This window comes from Falco punctatus (genome assembly GCF_963210335.1).
Source record: "Falco punctatus genome assembly, chromosome: Z".
Classification (NCBI taxonomy): domain Eukaryota; kingdom Metazoa; phylum Chordata; class Aves; order Falconiformes; family Falconidae; genus Falco; species Falco punctatus.
Window position 1 is genome coordinate 68,050,869 of NC_137586.1, and position 23,873 is coordinate 68,074,741.

Consider the following 23,873-nt stretch of genomic DNA (forward strand, 5'->3'; position numbering starts at 1 on the left):
GGTGTTAACCCCTTACTCATATATCTTTATATGGGGTCGTCTGTCTTGTTTCTGTCTGGCGGTTATCTTCTCTTTTACAAGCAGCATCCTGGACATCTGGCGGTTATCTTATTTTTCACAAGAGGCATCCTGGATATCTGGCGCCTAGTCTTTACATTATGCTTAACATAAATCTTAATAAACAATATCCTATTCCATAGTTTCTTACAGCATTTATTTACCTTTGCAGCTTAGGAAGCCCAGCAGGGCAACACATGGTGACCATTACAGTAAATCACTTGCTCAGTCCTGGGTCTGTTATGGACATCAACAATGCCAAGCAGGCACTGTTGGTGTATACAATTTTTGAGCTGGTTTTGTTCTAATCATATCAATGGAGGACTGAAAAGGGTCTTGTCAGCAGTGCTCCTAACGTGCCAAAGGAAAATACTAGTCAAAGAAACATTTTTATCTCTCAGAGGAATTGAGATTTATGAAATAAGAATCAACAGCTGGGAGTTGAAGCCAGTCAAATGCAAGACATTGTCGCTTGCTTTGATAAATCAAATCTCACTTAATTGGACAGGTAAACTATAACAGGTTTGCATGGCAAGGTTTTGGCAGTCAGGGGGCTACAGGGCTGGCTTCTGTGAGAAGCTGCTAGAAGCTTCCTCCATATTTGATAGAGCCGGCTCCAGCCGGCTGCAAGATGGACCCACCTACGGCCAAGGCCAATGATATGGAGAAATAGTGTGAAATGGGGACGCTTAACACCGACTGTGATTGTATATGTCTACTCAGAAATGTGGGTATGGTGACTAGTCATGGGTGCGGTGTCTGGTCACATAGCCACACAGCTCTGAGGAGACAACTACAGTTTTTGAGGAGACACCTGCCCCTCTTCCTCTAACAAAGGGGAGACGGGGAGACTCCTGCCCTTCTTTCTCTAACAAAAGGGGCTATTTAAAAGAGAATGAGAGAAGATGAGAGACATTCCAATGCTATCTAGAGGGAGGGAGTGCTAACTCTCCTTGCTGGAGAAGATTGGATGGTCACAAGGACATGAATCACCTACAAACCTGCAAGACCACCACATTCCAGGAAACGGACTGATAAGCTAATTAACATACAAAGCGGGGTTTAGGTAACAAATATGTATAGGCGCTAATTGAATATTCATTTGTTTCGTTGTATAAATGTGGGATGGTTGGTCACTTCGGGCATGCACGCTTGTGGAGGAGCGATCCCCCGTGCATCTGCGCGCAATAAACATACCTACTTTATAACTTTCGAGTTATAGAGTCTAATTCCGCACGTCACCAAGCCCATCAGCAATGGTGGTGGCACCTCTGGACACCATATTGAGGGGGAAAAAATCTGTGCAGCAATTGCAGCAGGAGAGTGAGAACACGCGAGAGCAACAGCTGTAGCTCTCATTAGTACTACTCTGATGTGAACGGTAATAAATGAAACTGATTTTCCTAAGTTGCATCTGTTTTGACGGTGATGTTAATTGCAGAGTGATTTCTCCTTGTCCTTATCTCGGCCCACGACATATTTGTTGTGTTTTCTCGCCCCGGCCCATCTGAGGAGGGCGGCGCGGCCGCGGCGAGCAGTGCCCAGTGCCCAGCGCCCAGCCCGCCACGCGCGGCGGCACTTCCGGGCTCGGAAGCGCCGGCGGCCGCCGCTCACCGGGGCCGCTGACACGCTCAACTCCCCCGCCACCGTCCATTTCCCGCCCGGGCTGGGCGGGGGCGGCCTCAGAGAATGCTAAAGCGCAGGGCCGGTCCGACCCGCCGTTATCGGTGACAGCCACCGGACCCCGCCTCGCTCCCTCCCGTGAGGGCACGTCAGTCCCCGGGCTGCCGGTGGGTGCCGCCCTTCCTCCCGGAACCACCGCTCCGCGGCCCATGCGGCACCCGGGAGGGGTTAGCGGCGCACCGAGACGGAACGGCGCGGCCGCTGGTGGTTCCGGGTCGTCGCGGCGGGACGCCTGGGCCTGACAGCAAGGGCGGACGACGCGCCCGGCCGGGTCCCCTCAGCGCTCCCAGCCGCCGGCGGCCCGCCCGGGGCCGGTCCCGCCTCACAGGCCCCTCACCCGCCGCGCGGCACTGTAACGGGGCTTTCCGGAAGGCAGGCGTCGCGCCTCCTGAGCCGGAGCCAGCCCCAGCCGCCCATCCCAGCGGCAGAGCGAAGCCGCGGAGATGGAGGACGAGCCCGAACGGACCAAGCGCTGGGAAGGCGGTTACGAAAGGACGTGGTATGCTTTCCTTTTCCCTCCTCGCTTTCTTATTGACGGAAGACAAGAAAAATCTCCTTTCTGCTCAGTAACAGTCTGTTCTGCGTAGGGAGATTTTGAAGGAAGATGAATCCGGCTCGCTGAAAGCGACCATCGAGGACCTTCTTTTCAAGGCAAAGAGGAAAAGGTATGTGTTGCCACGAGCTTGCTAATAATACTGGTTTGGTCAGTTGTAAGGACTTAATCATTCTTAAACTGCAAGCTCTAGCTTGAGTAAGCAGGCTGGCAATGTATTTTTGTGTCCTTACCCTGTCAGAGCAGCCAAGATGCATGCTTCTTGCCTGCTACTTACTAATTGTGCCAGCAAAAAAGCAGTAACGTCTATTTTGATCTTGAATCTTAAGGTTTGGTGCAGGCTAAATAATCCAGATGTAGACTAGCTAAAGAGACGAGATCTTGATCTGAAGAAACATGGTGCAGAGCACTGCAGTTGCAATTTGCACTTTTTAGAGAAAATCCTTAAACTTTTTTTAATATAAAAATAAAAATTTAATATAAAAATTGTGCTACCAAACCAAAGCTGGGTTTTGGTATCGTGGCACCACATTTGTGTTTCAGATTGTGAGAAAAGTCGCTAGATAAAATCTAGATTTGTTTTATTTGAGGTTGTGTAAAAATACTCAAATTTGGGTAATATGTTTAAATTCCCTTAAATCAGGTAGTAAGCAGTAGATTTTTGTTTTCTGAGAGGCATGAAATATGCTTGTAATTCAATTGTCTTTTTTTAGTGTAAGTGTCTGTGGTTTGTTATTGCTTCATATTTGTTAGAAGTTTAGTATTAGATTTGGTTTAGGGCTTTTTGGACTTATAGGACAATTGGACTTTTGTTTTAGGAACCATTCACTCATTTGTATCTTACTGAAATCCTATTTTGTTTTATTAGACTCTGTGAACACCATGGACAAGTTCGACTTGGAATGGTATGCTAATGTCTTAACGCTTGTCTGCTGTGCGTCTAGAACTACTTGAATAGAGGTGGTGTGCCTGGTCTGAAATACACTTTTGCTGACTTAATGTGCTTGAGACCAAAGCTCGCAATTTTCTACCAAACTTTTTTTTAAAAAAAAACATTCTTTGTTCATTGGCAGTGTGGGATATGAAGAGTGTTCAGAGGTGGAGGTTTGGCATGTTCACTGTATGATGGTATGTTGTGCAACAGCAGTGAGATCATCCACACTGTGTGGACATGCACTGTCCTTTTTTCTTGATGTGAAAAATGGGCATAATTTAAATTAGTTGTAAACAACAACATGGTACAACACTGAGCTCTTCAGATGAAGAGGCAAACGTGTAAACTGTGCATATTTTGTAGCTTGTGGTGAGAGGAAAAGAACAGCGTGCATTTCTCAGTATAGCTTTTTTCTTTCATTTTGAAGGAGAAGGGGAAAAATTGCATTATTTTTTCAGTTGCTGTTGATTGTATAGCTCAGTGTACTGCATTTTGCCTGCTTGGGGGAGTAAGTAGTTGCTTTTTAAAGTAAATGGAATAGTGAGCAGTTCATCTAAATATCTGTTCTGTTAGTGATTATCACTTATGGTGAAAATGCAGATGCGTCACCTTTACGTGGTTGTCGATGGATCAAGAACAATGGAGGACCAAGATTTAAAACCAGACAGACTTACTTGCACTTTGAAGGTATTTCTGTACTCAAAAGTTGTATCTTACTAATCCACTGTTTCTCTGTAAACCAGTTCCATCTTGCATTTAAAAGAATGGCAGTCTCCTGTGATGAGATCATATTCACAGCCTCATCTCTCCTCTAATCTATACCTTTTTCCCCCTTTATTTCTGTTGCTAGTCTGTAATTTTCCTGTTTCTGAATAGTAAAATCAATGTGACATTAATTTGCTTTGCACAAGTACTTCAGTACAGGAAAAGCACTTTGTAAGAACATACAATGGAAAGACACATTATGAAAATGTGGAAATTAAGTTCAAGTGTTGCCTGTAATTAAGGTTAAAAGAGCAAACGTGCTTTCATGACACATCTAGCTTTTTTTTTGCCTTTTTTTTTTAATCTTACAGTTGTGTTTTTATGAATTCTAGTTTGAAAATGGATGCTAGACAGGAGTTGAATTAGATTGCTGCTTCAGACTGTGAAGGACTTGACCATATGGTACAAGATGTACAGTTCATCTCTAACAACACACTAAATGTTGAAACCCTGGAGTTTGATGATTTTGTATGGATTTGTGCTTTTTGGTGTAGCATAAACCTCTGTTTGAACCAATAGTAGTCTGGAACTTTATATGTTAAAGTGAAGACTTAAAATACATGTAGATGTGGCACTCAGGGACATGGTTTAGTGGTGGACTTGGCAGTGTTGGGTTAACAGTTGGGCCTGATCTTAGGGGTCCTTTCCAACCTAAACGATTCTGGTATTCTATGAGTAAAATAAGGGGTGGCTAGTTTCTGAAATTTACATTGTATTGGTAACATGGGAGGAAGGAGAAAGAGGAGAATGGAAGGGCAACACTGAGAGGAGAATGGAAAGGAGAGGCTTATTTCCCCCCATTTTTTTCCCCAACTTTGTTGGTGGGTTTTTTTTGGTGATACTGGATGTTTTGCAAGCGAGGACTACTTAATGCATGTGGAATAAAACTGTATTTAGTTTTTAATGGCCTTAACTTTTCTTTATAGTTACTGGAATATTTTGTTGAAGAGTATTTTGATCAAAATCCTATTAGTCAGGTATGTACAGCCATGCAATAAACAACTGAAAACTATTTTAAGGGTTAGCTTTAGTTTTACCACTATCTAGTAAACTGTTTTCAGTTGATGTGTTCTTCCCACCCCTACTGGTTCTTCTTTCCTTCCACTCTATCAGTCTAGTGAAATTCTTGTTTCTCTGCCTGAACTAATGAAAATAAGAACCCATATATTCTCTTTTTCCTAAACATAAATTCTAATACAGAAGACCTGATTATATGTTTCTTTCAGGCATTTAGAATTTGAAGGGGGTTTTTTTGTGCCTTGTGGCAAAAGTACTGGAATGTATGTTGACGGATGCATAGTGTTCTGCTGCTGTTGTTACACTTAGAGGAAAACTTTTATTATTAAGTAATTTTATCATGAAGAAGTCTTGGGCAAAATATAGCAAAAATTTAAATCAACTCATTTTTAAACTTGGTAAGAAAAGTTTTGCTTTTTTTTTTTTTTCTTCTCCAGATTGGCCTAATTGTAACCAAGAGTAAAAGAGCTGAAAAAATGACAGAACTCTCAGGTAGGGAGGTAGTATATTTTCTTAAAATTGGAGATGTTTTCATCTGTTGCATTGACGTTGTAAGTTCTGCCTGGATGATACTGCTGAAAGTGAAGTAGGGTTAACATAGTATTTTTAACGTAAAGAGAAGTTATTGCAAGTTACATGAAACCAGAGTCTTTATTTTGATCTGTTTTGATCTAGAATTGTTATCGTGTGCTTGTTCATAATGAAGTCTTACGCAGGTTGCAACTAAAGTATGTTTTGTTTCCCCCTATAGTTAATTTCTTATCCTGTTTGTTAATTTTGTATTTTATGACATCTGTCTTCTGATCAGATGTTAAAAAGCAGAGTTTCTTCAGTTCCTGCCTCTCTCACTAGCAATCCATGTGGCTTCAGAGATGAAGTCATAATTTCTTCTGTTTATTCACCTGTAAGACTGGAGCAACTTTACAGAGGAATCTGAGGATCAGTCAGTCTTTGAACAGTACTTTGAGAATAACCGAGGAAACTAAAGTCTGGTTTTGCTGAAACACTTTGTGAGACACTTCACATTCATGTTAAGCGTTTATTGATATGCAACAGGGACCTTATTCTTTTTGACCTCCTAAAGTTTCTGACAATTGAGTGCCTGTGGAGGAAATGTGTTTCTGTTAATATATTGTTTCATCCTTTTCTAAATTCTGATCAAAAGGTCAGTTTCTAAGGAGAAACACAGAGTTACAAGTCACAGTTTGAAAACTGTTGTACATTTAATAAAATGTGTAGTTTAAGTATTTTAATTCTCTTAACTTGTAATTTCAGGTGAATTGTTTTTTTTTCACTTACAGGTAACTCAAAAAAGCACATAACTGCTCTGCAGAAAGCAGTGGATATGAACTGCAGTGGAGAGCCGTCTCTATATAATTCCCTAAATTTGGCCATGCAGACTTTAAAGTTAGTATATACATGGAAGTTTTTTGTTTTCTTTGTTTTCCATAATCAGTATAATGCTGATTGTGAATTTTTGGAGGGGTAGAGACTGTATTTTTTACAAGTAGCATCTTGCATTGTGCTGACTTGAGTCTTAAAAGGCAGCTTTATGTCTTCTTACAATACAAACTGCTAAGAAGATAAATATGCTAGTAGTGCAGAAGTTAGTTTTCTAATGCAAGATGCTTCTATTTAGAGGTGTGATGCTTGTAAAAGGCAATAGTATTTAAAAACAAAGTAGATAGTTGTATATTGTGTATGAATATGGTGATTAAAGACCCCACAATTATTTTTTGACTAGCAGGCTAAGGTATGAAAGAGGGCAGAGTTAGGGGTTAATGATAAGAGAACGGGAAAAGAAAAATGATTGAATCACAATAATGTGGGCCTTCTGGCATACTTTAGAAAGGTAAATTTCGGGGTAGGATGAGTTTAAAAAACTTTCTCTGTGAGGTATTGCTTCTGGCATACTTTAGAAAGGTAAATTTTGGGGTAGGATAAGTTTAAAAAACTTTCTTTCTCTGTGAGGTATTGAGATGGAATAAATATTTGTGTAAGACTTAAGTAATTGTAGCTAGAAACACTGACAGAACAAAGCTAGCAGTTAATGTCAGAAAAAATTATGTGACTGATGTTTGGAAGAGTTTTCCATTAAGAACTAAAAGACAGTAGTTAATAATAGTGGATTTACATTTATAAACTGGTTAGAGATCTTTATTTTAAGAAGTTAGGAAGACTTACTGCAGTGTTGCTAGTTTGAATGTGAATTTGACCTGTGAGAGTATGGATAAGGTACAGGGATAACTTAAGCATTGAAACAAACAATCGGATAACAACTGCATAATCAAAATACTGTATTTTAGATACTGGAAAGGTTTGGCTTTTGGAAGGTGAAATTCTAGAGCTTAGAGAAGGATCTTACCGCAGTCTTCTATGATTTGTAGGGTACTTCATATCATGTCATCTTCTGACTTACTATGTTAAAAGTCCTTGGAAACTTTAGCATACAAGTAGCTTAATGTACAGAATTAAATTAATTGCATACTTTCTTTAGGCACATGCCAGGACATACAAGCAGAGAGGTTTTGGTAGTCTTCAGCAGTCTGACAACATGCGATCCAGCCAACATCTATGATCTAATTAAGGTATAGAAGTGAAGTTTGACTGTATAATAGCATTGAACATCCAAGCTATTAGACCAAACCCAGACAGTTGCAGTGTCATCAACAATTAATTTTCATTTAAAACTTTGAACATTTTTACTGTTTTCTATTCTGCATATGAATTTGAGTATGCTTTTTTTTTTTTCCATTTGAAGTGTTTAAAAGCAGTTAAGATCAGAGTATCTGTCATCGGCCTAAGTGCTGAAGTTCGAGTTTGTACAGTACTTGCCCGAGAAACTGGTGGTATGTATCCAGAGTTCAGTAGTTACACTATTAATACAAGTTTAAAGTTGAAAGTAAGTCACTAATTTTGTCATATATTCATTAACGCATTTTGATATTTTAGGATGAATATTCTGTTGTGCTGTCAGAAGATGTAATGGTTTGTAATCTACAAAATGCACAGTATTGAGAGAAATTATTATCAGCTAGTAGCTGCATCTCTAGAGAGAAGAAATATATATATTTTAAAACCTAGTGTTCCATATGTAAAGCAATGTGATGTGGAGCTTAATTTAACATGTTCATATCTATTACTACAGTGGTAACTCTTAAAATATCATTACTACAATGTAATGTTGGAGAAAATGCTGTGGGCTATCATATCTAATTACATTCTGGTGTTATTAATTTTAAAACTTGTAATTTTCAGTAGCATTAACAGGACTTTTCTTAGAACAGGATTGGCTAAATTACTTAAGTTGTTTTCTGTCATATGGAGAATATGTTTGTATTCTTACCTGCTCATAATGTGAAAGTAAGGCATCTCTTTCTTTGTGACAGGAACATACCATGTTATTTTAGATGAAAGTCATTATAAGGAACTGCTGATGCATCATGTTAGTCCTCCACCTGCCAATTCAAGTTCTGAGTGCTCCCTTATTCGAATGGGTAGGATATAGTTTTGTTAAACTCCTAGCACAAGATTTGCACATCTTGTCTTTTTCGTTGCATCTTCTGTGTTAAAGCCATACAAATAATTAGAAGCATAATAAAGACATTGCACAATTGGGTTTTCTTTAACTTATATTTTGCTAAATAGATATCAATTTTCTTGATGTTTTTCCTGCAAAGTAAAGTTAAGAATTAAATAAGACAAATTACTCGACTGCAATTGGAAACTATAAAGTGGAATGATACTGCTTGTACAGTAATTGGTATAAATATAATGCTCAGAAATGAAGGACAAAAAACTATTTTGTTTCTCCCTGTTTTTTTCCCCTGCAGAAAGCAATTATTATAACCTTAATTGCTATCTGCTTGTCCATGTGTAGCACATGAGAGCACTGTTGTGGTGTTCTTTCAACAAATGGATTAGGTACCTTTTCTTCTGCTGATGTATTTTGCAATAAATCTAAGCCTAGAGTTAAACCTGAAGTTAAATCACAAAAGAAACTCTAATGCCACAAATTAGATCACTGGTTTCTCACTTTCATCCACCCATTTTCACAGATAAGAATGTATGTATTTTTATGTATAGATTTAAATACTGAAGAGATTTATTGGTTATAGGTAAAGTCTGAGTAGCAGTCAGAAAAATTAACTGCCCACTTGACATGAGCTGAAAAAATAAATGGTAAAAAGAATTTTATCTGTTGCAGCCTCTGTGAAGTGGTATAGTCTCATCTGTCATATACTGCACTTGGAAGGGCAATATAAGCTTGGTGTCTGCATATAAAAATATTTTCACCTTAATTAGAAACCATTGTTCAACTGAACATTTGTGTAGTGCTTTTTTTGCTTTTCTGCCATTGCACAGCTTTTTCTTTTTAGCTGTTCTTCACAAATGTGTTTCCAGTTAGCTTCAGTTAATATGAAGTCTGAAAAGATTTTTTTTCAGTTGGAGGAAGTACAATGAAGGATTTGTTGGTGGATGTAGGTAGAGATCTTTAGGAAGAGTTTGATACCTACTAGGAGTGTATTACTTTTCCTGTAATAAGAAACACGGGGGGGGGGGGGAAAAGAGGTAGGCCTTAATGTTTAGAATAAACTTTGAACTTCTCCATTGAAGTAAGAAGCTGAAAGATTACTTGCATGTTTAAAATTGATAATACAGGATGTTTTTCTCCTTAGGCTTTCCTCAGCATACTATTGCTTCTCTATCAGATCAAGATGCAAAGCCATCCTTTAGTATGGTGTAAGTAGAGTTATTAGAATTCAGTGAACTGATCAGAATTCAGTAATAATATGTCATATTTAGAAAACTTTGTCAGTGAAAATGTAAAATAACATGAAAAAAATAGTCACCTCTTGTGACTTCTCAGTAGAAATTGGTATTTTCATTTACACATTCAGTTTGTGGCTATAGTAACCTTTATTAAATACACTTTTTAAAATGTACATGAACATTTTTTTGAAGATAATAAGTGGCTTTTAGTTGAGTTCTGCAGTGATTAGAACACAAGGGAGCTACAAGGTATTAAAGTAATTCCCAGTTCTACTTGCATTTCTTGATTCAAGTATTATTATCACTATAAAGATAAAGATGAGCGTGAAGGATATTATCTGGAATAAAGTATGTATCTGTCTACTAATGTGACCTTAAAGGGAAGTTTGAAATAGGGACTTCATTTGATTAGTGTACGAGTGCTCTTCTTGATGAAAGGAATCATGGTTTTCAGAGATGATAGCGCAGTCTGAATTTTCAGAAGGAAACGGTGTCCGCTGCTTGAAAGAATAAGCACTAATGTGCATCTTGAAAGTCATAAAGTATATTTGTGTGTGTGTGTGAGTAGAAATACTAATACTGTTATCGTTCATAACTTTGTTTTTTAAAGATACATTGACTTCTTTATGTGGGAAAATTCAGTCTTCATTCTGTTTCTGTGGGAAAATGTCGTTACTGTTACTGACCATATCAGTTACTTTCTGACACTTCCATACATGTGGAATTGTTACCTGGAAGCTACTGAAACATTTGAAACTATTTGCTGTGAGAACTATGTAGTATTTGTAATTACGTATTATTATGGTATTGTTATCTCTTAGGTATTAAATTGTCTCTCTCTACCCTAGGCAACTGGAAAACAACAGTGAGCCAGGTCTTACACTGGGTGGATATTTCTGTCCCCAGTGCAGAGCCAAATACTGTGAACTTCCTGTGGAATGCAAAATCTGTGGTGAGTAGCAAGAAAAGGTGAATAGACGAATTATGAATTAGAGATAAGAGAGTTAAAGGGTAGAAAAATTCAGCTGTACTTAGGAATTGAAAGCCAGCTCTGCTTTAAGAAACCTGCATTCCTGTGTCCTGGGATGTCAGCTTTTTACAAGAGACTTTCAGAACTATATCTGTAACAGTAAAGCTGTATCATATTCACTAGTGTATAATGTTATAAACTAAAAGCCCTAAAACAAAGGGGAGAAGAAGGGTGATTCACATGTGAATGGTAATAATTACCTCAAGAATCCTGATTTAACAGACACACCAGTGTTTCATACTCCTCAATGCAAGGCCATGAGGATAGAGAGTGGTTTGGAGTAAAAGGACAGAAGTACCCTCTCACCTCCTGGAATATGTGGATGAAAGGTTTCAAAGTTGAACCCAAGGGCAGGCTGCATTGTGACACATGGAAGGCTTTAGAATTGTAAATGGAAGCCCTTTGGTCTTGCAAATGTTAAAGGATGTGCAACCGATGGTGTCTCTGCCCCTTAATGAGGGTGGAAGGTAGAATTAGCATTTTTTTATAGTATTAATATTGTGTGAGTGGAAGCTGTCCTCCTGTTAGCTTCTACAGGCTTATGACTAAAACATGATAGGTATTTTCAAGATGCGTGTATTTGGCAAAAGAGTAAACTAATTCTAGTTATGGGTCACCCTGTGTTAGTTTCATGTCAAGGTTTTTGTCTCAGTTTGATTTTCATTTCAGGAAGGTAATAGTGTAACTGGAGAAATCCTGTATATCAGCAACAGATTCTCCACAGCTGCAGCTGTCAGCATAACAAGAGCTCGGAAGTATACACTGTACGTGAATGAGCGATTAAGAAGTTTGTGCCAGCCCATGCCCCAGCTAACCTGTTGTCATGGTTTATCTCCAGCCAGCAGCTAAGCACCATGCAGCTGCTCACTCATTTCCCCACGGTGGGATGGGGAGGAGAATTGGAAGGGTAAAAGTGAGAAAACTTGTGGGTTTAGATGAAGACAATTTAATATGTAAAGCAAGAGCCATGTGCACAAGCCAAGCAAAGTAAGGAATAATTCACTACTTCCCATCAGCAGCCATCTCCAGGAAAGCAGGGCTCCATCATGGATAACAGTTAATTGAGAAGGCAGATGCCATAACTGTGAATGTCACCCCTCTTCCTTCTTCCCCCAGCTTTTATTGCAGACCATGACATCATACGGTGTGGAGTATCCCTTGGGTCAGCTGTCCCACTGTGTCCCCTCCCAGATCCCTGTACACCTCCAGTCTCCTCGGTGGTGGGGTGAGAAGCAGAAAAGGCCTTGGCTCTGTTTAAGTGCTGCTCAACAAGAAGGAAAACATCCTTGTCTTGTAAATGCTGTTTGTAGCAAAACATACCTTGTAGTAGAACAAAATTAACTCTGTCCCAGCGAAAACTAGCAGACCTGTGTTTGCTGAAACAGGGCTAAGATGTGATTTCAGCAGTATTTTAGCAGGCTGCAGTAGACCTTTGTAGTTGGCCACCATTTTAACTGGTGATGTGAAGCAGCAGAACCATTGTTGTATTAGAACCGTTTTGTATTAGAAAAGGTTTTCAGTGAGTCCTCTCTTGTGATAAATTTGATGTTTCTGGTTTTGCAGGTCTTACGCTAGTGTCTGCACCTCACCTGGCTCGGTCTTACCATCACTTGTTTCCTTTGGATGCCTTTCAGGAAGTTCCTCTGGAAGAGTATCAGGGGGAACGGTATGCAAATCATATTTGTGATAATGAGTGTGCTTGTGGACCCTGTGGTTTTTTTTTTTTTCACGGAAGAATAGCCAGCAGCAGCTTCTTTGCTGCTGGAGACACTGTTGAATGCTCAGGTGGTTTGCGGCACCTTAGGCAATAAGAAATACTTGTATTTCCCACTAATAGTTACCCTGTGTGTTTAGTTGAATAGTTGAAATAATTGCTGTAAATTGTTACTACGTATGATATTTTTTTAAATTTACACACTCTTGTTATATTTTTCAGTTAAAATACACAATTTTGCTTTTAGGTATTGTCAGGGCTGCCAGAGAGAAATGAAAGATCAAAATGTAAGTATGTTGAACTGCATTGGAATTTGCATTGAAGGGTGCTAGAAGTGGAGATCATTCTTCAGTATGGTCTTCTAAAGAACAGAAAAATATTTGTGGAAGTTTATCTCATGGTTGACTGGAGTTCTCTGTTACAGAGTCCATGCCTTTTAGACTGCAAAGTCTATAAAAGGGATTTCCTAGAGTTGTATAAATAAGCTTCCACTCTTAGCCATTTGGAAACATGTATAGTGACTTGAGCTCAGCCCTTTGGACATACTTGCTATTAGAAATGTTATTTCAGTTGGGTTTCTGTGATGTTAGCAATACAGTCTGCTTACATTGTCTTGAAGACACAATTGTTGCCCTACTGTGGTGCTATGATAAATTACAATTTTTTTCTAATTTGACTTGTTTTTTTTATCTTTCCCACACAGGTTTACATATGTAAAGTGTGCCAGAATGCATTTTGTGTGGAGTGTGATGTGTTTGTTCATGATTCTCTTCACTGCTGTCCTGGCTGCATTCATGAACGCCCTGCTCCCATATCTGTATGACATCATCTCTGGTTTTTAGGAACTGTCATATCTATATCAGTCTTGCATGAAGCTGTTCTGTTTATTCAGCCATAGCTTTCACTGAGTCAAAACAAGAAGGACCTGGATGATGACAGAAGGATGAACATTGGCATAGGAACAAACTTTAATTTTCATCTAATGTATTAATGATTTTGCTACTGTTAATATTCTTGAATTATCTGTATCTGATTTATTTTCTTTGTTCTTGTCTGAAAAGCTCTGTCTTTGTTACTGTGACTAACATATATATTTGTAAATGTGAAAGTGATAAAACTGGTTTCTGTGATAATGTGGTGATTCATCTTTGTTTCAATATTTGTGAAAAAAATAAGCCCTGAAAATATGTATTGATTGTTATAAGCATGTGTTTTTGATGAATGGTGGAGTTCTATAGATCAAAATATTTTTTGTAAGAATTTAACAAAGATGTTGAACAATTAGTCAGGGGCCATTTGAAATATTAATGTCAAGTATTGTGATTATTCACCTTGGCCTTCAGTAAAGCAACTCAAATACAACTATTATAAATGTGCTGAAACCACATTTTAGGTTTTTATGGGACAACTCAAAGCTGACTGAATTCTATAACTGCTACTTCTGCAGGTGTGTTTAAGTTTCACTTTCTTTTAGGAGTTTAAGGTTACTGAAGGGCAGTGCATTTGCCGAGGTGTAAGACCTCAGTTTATACAAACTATTGCTTGATGATCACAGTATTGAAGACAGTGATAGTATCTTGATTCTGAGGCTAGAATGAATAGACAGAATTGCAAGTCCTATTTTCTCCTTGGCTAAACCCCCGGAGCAACAGACAATGAGATGGGGGTAGAATGGCAGGCATGTGTCCTGATCTGAATATTGGGGAATGGAAATTGAGACAAGTGCAAGACATTCTGCCATTTTACAGTGTCTGTTCAAAGTGTGATTGCAGTTTGAACTTGTGAGAATGTCACATGCTAGACCTCAGTAAAAGGAGGTTGTGATGGTACCGTGTCCAGAGCCGTACATCGCACTGGGTTTCTGAAGCCATCTTGTGACATTTGTAGTACATCCAGAGTTACTCAGTTGCTGATGTATCTTAATTTTTAAAACTGTGAGCTTTGTTGTCAGATTAGGAACAACAATAATCTGACCTAATCACTGAATTTTAAAAGGGCAAACAAACAAAAAGAGCAAACCCCTATCTTAAGCTTGTTCCCTGTTTCTCACAGTCACCACATATAAACAATACATGCTTCTTTTCAGTTTTCACAGGCAGTTTTCATTTCAAGTCCTTTAAATACGCAAATTTAAAATTGTGAACATAGCTCCTTCTCTGCTTTTTCTACTATTTATGTATGCAGTCTGGATAGAATGTGGTAAACGTGAAAAATTACTGTTTTGGCATCTGTATTTCATTTTGTCCCAAGTCAAACATCCCTTATAAACCCTTTGTGCTATCAGGTGATTTCAGTGCCTGTAATTGTAAAGTGTCCTACAAACTAGCAGAAAAAGGACATATTCATGGCTTTTGGTATGGTTTAGTACACCATTCCAAGCCAAAGGAACACCCTAAGCATCTGGCTTGTAGATACACTGTTGATGTTTTCTGATAATTCCATCTTCAAAATCGGCATTTCTTAATGGAAAACCAGGTTTTTCAAATCAGTTTCAATCTGTTCTAGCTCTTCCTCTTGCTAGGTACCAAAATAAATAGAAGCTGTATAGAAGTTGTGGCCATATACCTCAATCATCTGCTGGCAGTCTGGGTAATAATTCAGCTTTGTACTTTCACATCCTTCTCACTGGATAGGAAGAGCAGTTCAAACTAGGTCCTGAAAAATGGCTATTGGGGTAGCATTTTTCTGACATGCAAAGAACACAGAAGCTGTGGCCTTTGTTTTTAAAGCAGCATGGAGGAAATGCTTCCTTCCTCTGCACTCTTCGACTGGGATTCACTGGATCTCAAGTCTCCTTTGCTTGTGGGAATCTACAACCTGCTTAATTCTTGTATTTTGTCATTTACTGTATCTGCTACCAGATTAGTCAATCAGAGAGGTTATTAGCAGGCCTGTTAGAAGTTCTTACACTTCCTGAAAATACTGCATAATACAGTGTGGATCTGAAGTGTTGAGAAAAGAGACAAAAACATCCTGTGGTGGGTTGAGGACACAGCTGTGGCAAGAACTTTGATGCCAAAAGGCACAGTAAGTCTAGAGAGCGCACTGCCTTGCAGAGTGAAGATTTCAGAAAGGTGAGTGCCCTTGCTTTCCTTCCACTTTCTTTATTTCTTTGTATATTTCTATATATAAAGTATTAGATTGATTAAATTAATGTGTATAAAATAAATCTATGAATTTATTAAAAAGGAAATATGTATTTCTTTATTCCTTGCAGGAATAAAAATTATGTCTGTGTTAATGGTCCTAACTGATTTCCAAGACTGAAAGTGCTGAGGGTATGTTAATTAAAATCAGAGTAAAAGGCATGTCTGGTTTTAGTCTTGCATAACAACTGCAAGTCCTGAAGAGCTTATATGGCATCCTTGTCTATCTCATGCAATATTAGGAACAGTTCTATTTCTAGACTGTTGTGATGTAGCTTACGGGTGAAAAAATGTCCTAAAGTACTAACTGATGCATTGCTGGATTGTGCAGACTCCTGGCTGAAGCAACAAGAGTAGGTTAATTTTTATTTTAAAGGTCATCAAGTTTGAATTAGAGTCACATTTCCATATTCAGGAAAAATAAATGTGGTGCCCATAGTGCAATTCATGATAGTAGTTTTTCAGAATATAGAACCTGAAGACTTTTACAGCTTTTGTAGCACTTCTTGCCTTGGGATTTGAGAACACTTAAATTGCTGAGTGCACATTTACCTGTTAGAGGGGAATGTGATTTTTGTAGCCAGTGAGAAAGTAAAAACAACAGGTTGAAGATTCTGGATTTGGAATTACTTTCTTAAGGATTAATTTGTTCAGTAAATGTAAATCTCTTTAAGATCCCTCAATTACTTTGGGAAACAAAGCAAAGCTGTTTGAAAGCGAGGGGAGCAGAATTTGACTATATGGAGCTGGACTGTAGACAGGTTTGCTGCGTTCTGAACCATCACATAGCAAAATACTTCCTATGGTTGTCTTAGCAGAGTACTAATAACAACAAAAAGTTATTACTTCTACAAGATAAACTATATTTAAAAGACTAGTGTAAATACCAAGCATTTAATAAAACCACTTTATCAGAGAGAAGTGTTGACAATGAGTTTGGCAATAAATTTCATTGCCAAATTAATTTCATGTTGTGATGATGAAATCCCAGTTCCTTTTCCTTACAGAAAGATTATGTAAATCCTGCTAGTCACTACCTATATTGAAAACAGTGGACATTTTAAAATACTGTAATAAAACATCTTGCTTTGGTTTTTTTCTGTTTCTTACTTCTACTTCCATTGGCATTGTACATTTTCCCGCTTGTTTTTCTCCTAAATAAGGAGAAATTAAAAATGTGCTAGCAACATTCAGTCATCACTTTGAGATGGAAGAATTGAGAAAATAGAGGCATACTGGTTTACTGAGGTCTTTCTAGGTTTTTAAGCTACGGGGTGAATCTCTTTAAGATCTGCCAGTCACCTGTGTCATCCTGCTCACAAATCTCACCTGTGTATGTCTCTTCTTTCCCTCCATTCTGACTGTAAAGTCTTCTGGATACTTGCTATTGTTGTTGTAAGGGCAGTGGTCAATCACAGTTTGCAGAAGTCTCAATTTAGCTGATCATCTTTAATAATACACCTGTTTATACCAACTTTACAGTTACCTTATCTCTTCTTAGTAAGGTGAAATCAAATGTTAATAACCTGTAGAAACCACATTATTAAGGTAGTAGGGGTGATGACTGTTGTCTAAAAACTGCAGGTAATATAATTTGATAGTTGTCTTTGTTCTTTCCCAGAATGTCTGCCAAAGAGGACCCTGCTGTGGAGACAAATGATGAAACATGACCTGAATCCTTCTGCATTGCAAGCTTGTTTCCCACAGGTAGCCTTTAAGTTCTGCAAGTTTGCCAAAGACATGGAGGCAGAATTCCAAGAAGTCCGTGAGCAGCTGCAGAAGAGTTACAACCCTACCATGACAAATGAACACGATAGATTAAAGTCCTTCTTGTCCTACATATCTCATTCATCATGGTCTTTGACCGAAATGGTAGCTGCTGGGTTTTGTGGCATCCTTGTTAAATCCAGTGGTTTTGCTGTGGATTAGTTTTATTTATTATGAAGGTTAGGTGTATCTCATACAAACAGCACAAAATTTTTCTCCCACTTCTGACTTTGTCCTGGGCAAAGAGGTGGGTAATATTTCAAAGTATGACTTACGTGTTCAGAAGTTGGAGAAGAACCCAGCGTGCCAACAGTTAGAGCACAGAGGATGTGAGGCTTCAGTCTGTCGCTGGATGGCCGTTCTATGCCAGAGGAACAAAGCTTGATTTGCTTGCCAGAACTGGGTTTTTCTTTACAGGTAATCGGAAGTGATGTTTGGACAATTTCTGATTTGATTTATAATACAGTGTGAGTCTACTTACAATACTTGAATGGATATAACATCGGGGGTTTTGTGCTGCTCAGCATTTTATGATGTATTGTATGCCCCATAAACACTTTCTTTCCCAGGCTGAAGAACATAGGCAGCTCAACTATTCCTCACGCTGAAGGTGTTCCACATTTTGTATCATCCTTGCTCCTGTTCCCTGCATGGTTTTCTGGTCTAATACGGTGTTTTTTGAGCTGAAGGGAGCTCAATCACATGCACCGTTTAAGATGTGGATTAATCATAGTTTGTACAATGGCATAATTACACTTTTTTCTGCTTAGTTTTCTGCAACAGATGCTAGGTTTACAGATCTGATGTCTCTTCCTCTCCCCTAAAGATGCAGATTGCTTTTTAAAGATTAGCATTATGTTTTCCCCACTCAGCTGTAATGTATTGCATAATTGCTTTGATTTTGGATCCACCTTCTGCTGTATTTCCCCTGATTTAGAAAATGGTAATCTCCCTGAATTCTTCTGCAGTGAACATTTAGTGCAAATATTGTAGAGGACATCACTTTGAGTCCTCTGCAATTGCATTGTCCCCTTTGAATCATTCTTTTACAGCCTGGTTAGCAGCTGGCTCTACGAACTCCCTTCACTGGCTTTTTGTTCCTGCTGTCTGGAAGGTTTAGATTGCTTTAGCTTGTTACTCTTGGAAAATTTGTTTTCAGCCTGCCTGATTTTATTTTCATACTTTATCTGCCAGAGCTTTTGAGCCTTCTATTTGCTTTGCTCAAAAGTTTCAGCTTTTTGTTCAATATCTTCTTAATTTTTGTAATCTGATTTATTTTCCTATCGGGCATACTCCTTTCCTGTAACTTTTCGTAAGTCTTTTCTAATAGGTAGCATTTGCTGGTGCTGCACTTCCAGTAAAACATCTTTCAGGAAATTCTCAAATGCCTGGAAGAGAGTTGTTGGGAGTTTTTTCGATTGGGTTTGGTGGTTTTTTTTGGTTGGTTGGTTTTATTTAGTCAGCCATTTCAGCTTCCTTACCTTTACATAGTTCCTGTTTTTAAGTTTTAGCACAGCCTTAGTAGGTTCCCTGTTTCTGTGGGGAATGTTGCATCTAAGTAAATTACAATCATGTTACACAGTGACACTTCACTGTGAGATTTTGAGCTCTTCTCAATACCAAGTTACATCATCTTGTAGACTGGCTAACCAGCTGCCCCATGAAATTACGACTGATAGCCTCTTAAAAAATTAAGTCATCTCTACTTTGCATTTCAAGGTGGTATCTGTGCATTTAACTTGGGGGATAACTGGAGTCACTGGGTACAATTCTGTTTCTTGCCACAGTACCTGTCCCATTTCTTTGAGTATTACGTAGTCAGTTTTGTTGTCCTGGTTGGTTAGCTGGGTAATATGGACCAAGAACTGTATTATTCCAATAGAGGCCTGAAATTCCACCTTGCAGAAAATCTCTGCTTTTTGTTAGTTTGATTTTGTTCTAAGATATCTGAAGTTCTGATACTCGTTTTCCTTCTACCACTGTGTACTCAGTTTTCCCTGAATATTTTGTACTGGCATTACAGCATTTGAGTGACCTGTCTTTCTTCCATCATGTTTATGCTGACTATCAATATGTTAACTTAGGGACAGAAATTCTAGTTCTACCATCTTATTCTATTGGTTACTAGAATTACTCATTTGCTTGGCTCTTACAAATAAACTGACTAGCCAAATGCTAATCAAATGCCAAATTAAATGCCAAATTTAAAAAATAGCCAACAAAAAAGACAAGTTTATTCCATCAAGCCTCTACAATTTCTCAGGTATCTCTGAAGTTTTAATTTGATAGAAAGATCTAACTTACGTTTTCAGTTTTGTATCTGAGTCAAGTTTAGACCCAGAGTGATCCAACTGAAATTAAATTGAAATCTAAGTTCTGTAAACCTTTTTAGTTTAATTTGCTATAATCTAAGGAGAAGGCTTGCCTGAGCTACTAGTTTTGGACCAATGATATACACTGGTGAACTCATGGTCACATGGCTATAGTGTGAACAAGTGAAATACACAAATGTGTAATTATGTCAAAGATCTGTAACTCTCTACATGCAGGAAAGAAAAGTGAGTATAGTGGGGGTTTTGTGATAGCTGTCAGAGAAAGTGATGGTGATGATCCTTGGCAAGAACATGATAAATGGTTTCCTGAGTATGTCAACTGACTGTCCTAAAAATATTTCTGTATGTACAAAAAGGTTCATTTGTTCTGATATCTCTTTTTTTCCTCAGCAACAGTGTTGGACAGTAAAAAAAAAAAAAAAACAAAACCAAAACAACAGAAAAAAAATCCCAAAAAACCAACCCCACCGCATTTTTGTCTTCAAGGTTGTTATATTCAGACAATTGATTTCAGTAAATCTTTATTTTTGAGAACTGAAAAGTGTAAGTCTGCTACCCCTAACCTTATAAGTATTCTATATTTATTGTTTTACATACTTTCTAGAGTTCTCCCATGGGCTTTTCAGGGCTCAGAAATCTCAAAAAATCTGTACGCTAAAGCCATTAGTTGATGTAAGATGGGAGGACTGCAAATACTGCTTGGAAAACACCCTATTAGGTATCTTAAGAGCATCAGCGCTATCTTCCTTTAGAACTGCTACTGTCTGCGAAGAGCCATTTCTTCTCATTAATAGTAACCTGTCACTAGTCAATTCTGTTTCAGAGAATTCTTTCAAAGTATTTACAAATGTTGATACTTAGTACTAGCCCTGCTTATATATTATAGTTATTTCTTTCATTTAGCTGAAGATTGAAATAAAAATAGAACACAGAAGTATTAATTTTCTGCTTAGGAGAGGCATTTCACAGCTTCCTTTATCGAGGAGAATTTACTTACTGCAACAGGTGAAAACCCAGACTAGCCTGACTGTTAGCTTTTCAGTAGAAAATACTGTCTTCATATTTCTATTGTACATCAACCTTAAAAATGAAAGCCACTCCAGACTGTTGCACTTTTTTTCTTTAAGCAAGATTACATGTGTGAAAGCTTATTGGTTCTGTATTTCTCAATTTTTTAGCACAAGTAAACATTTCTTCTTTATAGGAGATAATTATAAAATGTACTGCTTAAGTAAATCTATCTCACTTGTATTTGCCTGTGTAGGAGAGGTGAAAAATTAGTAAAACCTAAAGGCTTTGAAAGAAAACCAGATTTTCATCGGTACTATAAATCAAGAATATATTTATAATTCTCTGAAAGATACGGTTCTGTAGTAGTGTTTCTGCTTTGCTTTACCTGAGGAATTCACAATCTAAATCTGTCCCTGCTTTGCAGAACCTGATGGCAGGCTAAAGCTTTCCTAGCTAATCAAGTATCTTTGGTTGCAAAAATGATCTCATCTTGAACATATTTGAGGATGAAGTTTGACTAGACTCTTAATACTCAGCCAGCAGAATCCCGTGTGGAAGCCACTGCTCTTGTGAAAACCAGGTTCTTCTATACATGTTTGAAACATGTTTGTTAGCTATATAAACACAAGACAAGCAAAAGATCCACTCTAACCCATGCAGGTGGGACAGAGGTTCAAGGTAGTCCTGGTATCTAATCAAAATCTTGCTTTAGCTTTATCTTTCAGTCAGGAGTGTTATGCAGCTGCAAAATCAGAATGGATAGCAAAAGCTGGAGAGGGAATCGAAATGGAATGACCCTGTCTGATGTGAAAGCCAGAGCAAAGAGTTGGAAGGAGGGTATGTTTTTAGAAAGGAGAAACCATTTATCTGAGAATTTGTATATTCATCTGGTGTTACTAAAAGGACAATAATAGCACATATCTCAATTCTGTGGCATTTTGTTTTCTTTGATTTAGTAAGCATGTAATTCCAGTAACAGATAGAGGCCACCAAAGTAAACTCATGAAGAAACTGCATTGTTGCAGTTTTTATGCAACTGGCATGTCATTAAGGGAAAGAAAATTATGTACATGACCATTTTTGAGATGCATAATTTCTTGCTTGCAGGAGAACATGATAGGGTACAGTGCTTCAGCTGTGCAGGTTGCTTACAGGAATGGAAAGAAGGTGAAGATCTTATGGAAGAACGTGCAAAACGCTTCCCTGAATGAGTGATGTTATCTTAAGACAATTTCCTGCTGTGCAATGTTTTTGCTGTTTTTTTTATTTATAATTTTTTTTATACTACTTCACATGTATATGTCTGTCATATCATTTTCCTTTATTTTTGACATACATTTTAGTATATATAGTGACTTGATGACAAGAGTCCCATCTTGTAAGTAGGCTGACCATAAGGCAACACTGAAGAGCATATGGGATGGTACAGAATCACGAAGAGATTGTTAAACTCAGTATCTTACATCTGTGCAAAGCTGATCTGGTGTCTGACCTACAGTGGTTGTGTAAACTGGCATTGTATTTGTTTTGGTCTGTAAGCGTAGTATTCAGAATTGTAAACACAGTGGTATCTTACTCTACTACCCATTAATGTGCTTGCTAATGTTCCCTCTTTTATCAGTCTTCTCAGTCTGAGTTACCAAAATGCTTAAATGAGTTCAAAGTTCTAAATAATTTTTTTTTTTTTAAATGTACGGTATGTCAGCTTCACTGTATTTTTGTTCATGTCTCGTATGGGTTTGGAGCAACTTTACAAATCTTTCCTAACGTCTTATTTTTGCAGCAAAGTTTGCAAACTGTGGAGGTTTCCTGAAGCTTGAAAAGCTCTCACTATTAATCACATTGCAGGAACTGGCTGGAAAAACTTCCTTTGGACACTTAATAACATGCCTGCTTTGAAAGAGCTGGACATGAGCCATACGTTCACAAATCAGATCAAAGCCATTGGATCAGCAGTGATGCCCTTTTGTCCAGTGTGTTTCTCAATTGCCTGGTTTTCTGACAATAGTAATGGTGTGTCTCCTGCTTGATGCAGAAGATCTTAAAGTGTCTGATATCATGAAGGAGCAACGCCCCCAGTCTAGGAGTTTAAAATTATCTTGGCAAGGGTCTTGCCACTTCAACCGATTTTTCAAGACTAGAAAAGTTTGAAAGTGTTAGGGTTTGTTGGTTGGGGGTTTTTTCCCTTTCTTCTTGTATTATGAATTACACACCTGCATTGCGCATAAACATATATTGTAAAATTTTCATCAGGATGGAACATGCCAGTCTCTCCTACAGCACGGTTACATTAATGTATAATATATAATCAAGAAATAGAAGACAGGACTAACGTAACTCTGAAAACCTGACTTGCTTTCCAAATAGTTACAAGTTGTACCCAACTGGTATATTGCAAAGAAAAATGTAAAATTTTATTTGAAACCTACTTAAAATAAATTGTTTCTGTTCTGTTGTTTGGCTTGCAATGAAATCACTTATAAAAGTAATAAAAACCCTTTATGAGCAGGACTGCACTAAAAATAGTATTATATGCTACATTTTAGTAGTGTTACGAACTGATAAAGGCCACTTTTTGTAACATACTGCCAGATACTAACACAGGACTAGCGGACCGGGGCAGATGGCAGCTGTGTCTCTTAAGCAATGAACAGTGGCTCTTCAGCAAATTTAGCAGCTTTGTATCACTGTAAGCAATCTTAATTTACTTCAGGTAGACAATTAAGAAAAAGCTTTCAAAGTGGCTTAGGGAAGTTAAGATTATCTCTTTGTCTTTTTGCTCAATTACTTGTGAGAAAAGTGAGTTTCTGACACTTGACCACAGTAGGAAAAGAAAGTGAATGCAGCCAAGTTGAGGCCTGTATTTAGCTCGTTTCCCTGAAAAGCAAACGACTGGCATGGACTAAATTACTGTTTAGTTTTGTAGCTGCAGCCTCTGCTCTACAAGAGTTAAGACCGTAAAAGCTGAAATCTAAATCCACACTTGGCATTACCTTTACAGCCTGCTTTTTTCTAATTTGTTTTTAATAATGGTACTCAGAAATAAGTCCACACAGCAAAACCTTTTTCAGCCATTCATCCAACAGACAG

General features: G+C 38.1%; 2 protein-coding genes across 5 annotated transcripts; both read left to right on the top strand.

The window, feature by feature from the left end:
• Window positions 1-1,612: 1,612 nt before the first annotated feature.
• GTF2H2 (general transcription factor IIH subunit 2) lies at window positions 1,613-13,659 on the top strand. Of its 4 annotated transcripts, none has more exons than XM_080372023.1 (16): window positions 1,613-1,847; window positions 2,113-2,239; window positions 2,328-2,405; window positions 3,162-3,198; window positions 3,828-3,914; window positions 4,919-4,969; window positions 5,447-5,501; window positions 6,311-6,416; window positions 7,507-7,597; window positions 7,771-7,858; window positions 8,399-8,506; window positions 9,689-9,752; window positions 10,631-10,734; window positions 12,376-12,478; window positions 12,774-12,813; window positions 13,230-13,659. In XM_080372023.1, the coding sequence occupies exons 2-16, from the start codon at window positions 2,184-2,186 to the stop codon at window positions 13,347-13,349; spliced, it is 1,188 nt and encodes a 395-aa protein (XP_080228149.1). In that variant the 5' UTR covers window positions 1,613-1,847; window positions 2,113-2,183; the 3' UTR covers window positions 13,350-13,659. The 4 variants fall into 4 exon arrangements, with proteins under 4 accessions (XP_080228149.1, XP_080228148.1, XP_080228151.1 ...); XM_080372022.1 differs by having other exon boundaries at window positions 2,117-2,239; XM_080372025.1 differs by lacking the exons at window positions 1,613-1,847; window positions 12,774-12,813 and having other exon boundaries at window positions 1,863-2,239.
• A 150-nt stretch (window positions 13,660-13,809) lies between these two features.
• LOC308056152 (baculoviral IAP repeat-containing protein 1-like) lies at window positions 13,810-23,804 on the top strand. The gene is given in 8 exon segments (XM_080371070.1): window positions 13,810-17,335; window positions 17,337-17,581; window positions 17,584-17,646; window positions 17,649-17,754; window positions 17,756-17,866; window positions 22,606-22,741; window positions 22,743-22,887; window positions 22,890-23,804. Coding segments are annotated over 8 exon segments (882 nt in total). The 5' UTR covers window positions 13,810-17,294; the 3' UTR covers window positions 22,925-23,804.
• Window positions 23,805-23,873: the final 69 nt, after the last annotated feature.

What these genes read in the sequence shown, in the direction of transcription:
- GTF2H2 (XM_080372023.1), top strand. Translation starts at nt 2,184, where the DNA reads ATGGAGGACGAGCCCGAACGGACCAAGCGCTGGGAAGGCGGTTACGAA. An exon ending in ATCAAAATCCTATTAGTCAG is followed by an intron (nt 4,970 to 5,446) that starts GTATGTACAGCC and finishes TTTCTTCTCCAG; the next exon opens with ATTGGCCTAATTGTAACCAA. An exon ending in TGTGGAATGCAAAATCTGTG is followed by an intron (nt 10,735 to 12,375) that starts GTGAGTAGCAAG and finishes CTGGTTTTGCAG; the next exon opens with GTCTTACGCTAGTGTCTGCA.